The 5,120-nt window shown below is 36.5% G+C and overlaps 1 protein-coding gene across 1 annotated transcript in view; it reads right to left on the reverse strand.

Annotated features, from left to right (window-relative positions):
* CTDP1 (CTD phosphatase subunit 1) overlaps positions 1-3,031 on the reverse strand; it is a 99,222-nt gene extending 96,191 nt beyond the window's left edge. The window contains 1 exon segment of the mRNA XM_009637922.2: positions 2,948-3,031. Coding sequence (XP_009636217.2) covers positions 2,948-2,988 — 41 coding nt within the window. The 5' untranslated portion in view covers positions 2,989-3,031.
* Positions 3,032-5,120: the final 2,089 nt, after the last annotated feature.

The following is a 5,120-nucleotide window of genomic DNA, read 5'->3' on the forward strand; positions in this document are numbered from 1 at the left end:
CACTCTTTCAAATTCTTGTTAATGCAAGTAACTGAACAAAATGGATAGAAAGATCAAAGCAGCTCACCATAAAAATCTTGCAAAGTCACTGTAACTAGTTATGACTCCATGTAATTATTTAATGAAAAATGACACCAAGATGAAACAGACACCTATGCATTGACTGGCATCAGAAAATAGTTATAAACAAAGTGTAACTACCAAACCAATAAAATTTAAAACTATTCCTTTCCTTTTTTTTCCCCCTCAATCACTCAGCATGCAATTATTTCAAGCCAGACTATGAAATAAATGTAAGCAAGGGATAGACAAAGTTACTCTTTATGCGTAGCATGCTTTTCCCTTTGGCACAAACAGAATGAGGTACTACATGCGTGTGCCTGTATTTTATTTATGTGTATATTAACAAACATACAGTCTTACTCATATACACATCCATATGCTATACAAATGCATATACAGAAATATTAATACATACAGAATACATATCATTCTCATATATATACATATATATGAGAGTGTGTGTGTGTACACACAAGTACAAAATCCCTGAAAACTGTCCAAGCAACCCCACATAGCGTCAGTATCACTAGCTTCCAGCTTACACAGATCAATTTATTGGGAACTCTGATATCCAATTTTAAAGACATTATTTATGGTTCACCAATATTAAAAATACTACCGTAAAAATTTTGTCCTATGTGACACATGCACATCCTTTAGTTCTCCCCAGTACCTGTCCTACCAAGGACAAAATTTGGTATCAGACCTACAGCCAGAGTTAAACTGCACCCAGTTTTCACTTCAAGTTAAGCAAGCTCCTGAGGAAAAAATGTTACTGAGCTCTGTAGAGGCAGAAACAATCACAGACAGATATGCTTCTATCGTACCACAGCATTTGGAAGCACTGATACCCAGAAACAAAAGACAGACACTGCATTTGGTCCAAAGTTTACATGCACATTTTAGCATCTTAAATCCTTTGCTTCAGAGTTCAGAACATCTCATATGTAACAACGAACAGTATTTTAAATGAGCCTTTAAAAAAGATGAACTGTTTTCAGACCATTTGTTGAATGAGCATAACAATTGCTTAACAGAAAGGATGCACCACTGACTAACACTCAACAAGCTGGCAGTGAACTGGCTGTATTCACTTTTGTTCAAGCAAGGAAAGCATCAATACTTTTGAATTGCCTTCTGATGTAGGCTCCACAGACCTAACACATCCTTCCAGAAGTGTAAGCCATTTTGTATAAAATGGAGATATTATCTGAAGTAGAGGAGTATTAGTTGAGAAAACTGAATTCATTGCATACCCTGAATGTATGTAAATTTTTAATGAAATAATAGCAGTATAGCAATATTTAGATGTGACTGTATTCAAACCTCAAATCAAATATTCATTCAGGGCAGGCAAAGATGTATTTATTATCCTAACTTTTTGTTAGGTTTGTTGTACTGCCAAATACTACTCGTTTACAAAAAATTAACAGTCAACTTTTCATTAGAAGTTACATCCAATCATTAACTGTGCTACATATTCCATAACATTTTCAATATTCAGTCCGTTTGCACTGGTTTATGGCATAACGCTCACAAAATATTTCTTAATAATGAGTATGAATTAAAATGAAACAAAAGTATCCCCTTCCAAACACAATAAGCATGCAACATTCATTTCTAAAATCCAGGCTACTATACAGCCCATGTTGGAAAACAGCTGTTCAATTAGTAATTCAATATGCATAAGAAACATTCTCTTTACTAACTGTATTAGCAATGGGACAGGGCAAAAGAGAAATACAATTATCTTTTGAATTTGCTTTCTTTTTGGCCTAAGGCTTAAATTCCTTTAGTTCCATGGCAGAATATTTAACAAAAAAATTGAAAACAGTTCTGAAGCCTTAATTTGAAAGCACTGTAAACAAGCTAGCTCCCATTCAGACAGAGCAAGTGAAGCAAGGTCACATGAATGAGACCGATGTTACCTCATAGCTATTTACACTTGCACAGATAAAACTGTCATTTCTACCTACTCAGTCACTAAGTCACTGTTGACACACCTTACAACTCTCAACCTCAGTTATGAGTATATAAAAAGCAAAGTAGGACACACTGTGATGAGAATTTATGTCTGTATGCATGCTCTTTACATTTTCTACCTAAGGTAGTACGTAACCCTACATTTATCTTCAGAGAAAGAGAGCATGCACAGTTAATAAATCATAAATTTGTAATGTGAACTAACTCAAATACCCACATGGCATCTTATTTACCTGTATTCCTAGTTATGAATCCCTGTAATGGCTCAAAGGAAATACAGTTATAAACAATGTATCTGTGACTACAGTGACATCTAAGGAGAAAGAGGGCACATATTTGAAAATTTCAGGGTGACAAAGCAAGTGCCTTATGTAAATAGCAAAAGTAAATTAAGACACTTCACAACAGTGGCACAGATCCTGCCTATTTCTTCTTCACGTGCTGGTTTTATCCACAAGGAACACAGATTCCTGCCTACAAGCAGCAATTTTTCAGTAAAAAAAAACTTTATTAAATGATTTCACTATTAATAATGTGATCAAGAATTAATATACTCAGACCACTCAACTTTAAGCAACAACTTCATGAGCCTACATATATATATCTTTTTTAAAAGCAAATATGAAGAGTACTTTACAACGAAATTTAACTTTTAGAGGAAACTCCCTCTCAGCTTTCCTTATAACAGCACTCTAAGCAAACTTACTTATGTTAAGCAGTATGACTACTGTTCTCCCTGGCTACTAGTATCTACAACAAGTTACCCTTGTAGGTATGATTCACAACTACCAAAACTCAAACCAGAGAAGCAAAGAAGTAAACGAGAGAAGGAAGAGATTGGATCCCTAATCACAAGCAAGGAGAAGGTAGGGAGAGAAAAAAAGAAGTTGAGAATACTTACTGAGTCAAGTCCTGGCCACATTCTGCACACAAGCCTTTCATAACAACAGGATGGCTGCATCCTTCCAGTCTCACCAAGACACCTCTGAAAAAGATGTAGTCATTCCATTTATTGCAGGTTGATTCCAGACACTTAGATTAATGACTGCAGATCAAAAGAGTTCAAAGAATAATCTCTAGTTATGATTTGAATGCCAGCCCCCTAAGATATATGCTTTTACCCCAACATGGGGGAAAAGACAACAATTGAATATATAAATTATTCAATTTCACACCTTCAAAAGTCACCCAAACATACATTGTCAGTTTCTAACCTTAGTTTAGCAAAGGAATTTAGTGTATTAACAAAACAAGCATTGTTTGTCCAGAAACATTTTACATTCAATTGGATACAACTCCTCGATAATATGCTACTGAGCTACAGCGATGAAAATCAAATATGGAAGCTTTAGAACCATAGAAAGATTTAGGTTGGAAGAGAACTTTAAGATCACAGAGTTCAATGGTAAATGTAACACTGCCGAGTCCACCACTAAACCATGTCCCTATGCATCTCATTTACCCAGCTTTTAAATACCTCCAGGGATGGGGACTCAACCACTTCCTTGGGCAGCCCGTTCCAGTGCTTGATGACCCTTTCAGTGCAGAAATTTTTTCTAATACCCAACCTAAACCTGTCCTGGTGCAACTTGAGGCTATTTCCTCTCATCCTATCACACACTTGGCAGAAGAGACCAACCCTCACCTCACTACACCCTCCTGTCAAACAGTTGTAGAGGGCAGTAAGGTCTCCTCTCAGCCTCCTCTTCTCCAGGCTAGAAACCCCAGTTCCCTCAGCTGCTCCTCATCAGACTTGTGCTCCAGACCCCTCACCAGCTTTGCTGTCCTTCTCTGGACATGCTCCAGCTCCTCAATGTCCTTCTTGTAGTGAAGGGCCCAAAACTGAACACAGTATTCAAGGTGCAGCCTCACCAGTGCCAAGTACAGAGGGATGAGTTCCGTACTGATATCATCTTTGTTTATTATTTTCTCGTGTCACAGCAGAAACATATATTGCTTCAGTCTCACAAAAATATTTTAATTTTTGGTCCTTAAGCCTTGGATTGCCACATTTTAAAATAAAGACATGCAAAAGTTTATTTTATTCTTTCTTCCAAACAATGGCAAAAAGAAACCAGAAATTAGAGCTTGAAATGCAGAGAAGTATGACATTTACTATTCCAAACTGCTTAGAAGACAAACTCTGCTTTTCAGCTGAATGATCTAGCTAAAGAACGGAAGTTCAAATTCAAAAGTGTTCTCAAAATTCAGGGTCTTGAAAATATTGTCATTTGTTTTCTCTCAATTATTTAACAGTCATTACAAGAGACTTCTATTTCCTTCAACACAGTTGAAGGAGTTGATCTTTCAGACTAAGCCCCCCCCTTTTTTTTTTAAAGTTCTAATAAGTATACTCCAACTCTGTGACCATAAGATGCAGCATCTCCCTAATATTTTAGAGAAAAGAAAAAAAAGTCAAGCAGATAAAAAACCCCAAATCCAAGCTCTTTCATAAGCTGGCTGTAGTGTTTCCTCTTTGACTTCAAATCTTCATTGCAATAAGCAGACAGGATGAGGAGAAAAACTGCTACACATGCTCAAATCTCTCATATATTTGATTATTAAGCATTTGCGAATTCCAAAAGGAAATAATTTACACTAAATGATGCCTGCAACTGCCTACTTCTGGTGTGTCATTCATTTCCCAATGCCCAGAAGACTGATGACTCTACTAATAAAACTGCAGTTGATGCCCATGCTGAGGACTTTTCCCTCTTTGAGAGCAAAAACTAGATTCAGATCAGGTTTACATAAAGAAAAGTCTTCACAAGCCATCATACTACCAGTATTCCCATTTATAAAAGGGCAGAGTTATTCCCTTCTCACTGGCAGTCATCATCTACTTGGAAATTACACCTCCTCTTCCTGTATAAGCATTTTAGATCTTTTTTAAACACTGTATGTATTTCACAGAAGACAAGTAATAGTCAGTCTTGGTTTTGTACAAGAACTGCACAAGAGAAGCTATTTTTGTGGCCCTTCACTACTGATAATACACTGTTTGTTCTCCTCCCTCTTATTGCCTTATGTTTGCATTACTTCATTTGACTCTTTTTCTCCCCCCTTCATTTGAC

Source organism: Egretta garzetta, unplaced genomic scaffold (assembly GCF_000687185.1).
Source record: "Egretta garzetta isolate BGI_Z169 unplaced genomic scaffold, ASM68718v1 scaffold14, whole genome shotgun sequence".
Classification (NCBI taxonomy): domain Eukaryota; kingdom Metazoa; phylum Chordata; class Aves; order Pelecaniformes; family Ardeidae; genus Egretta; species Egretta garzetta.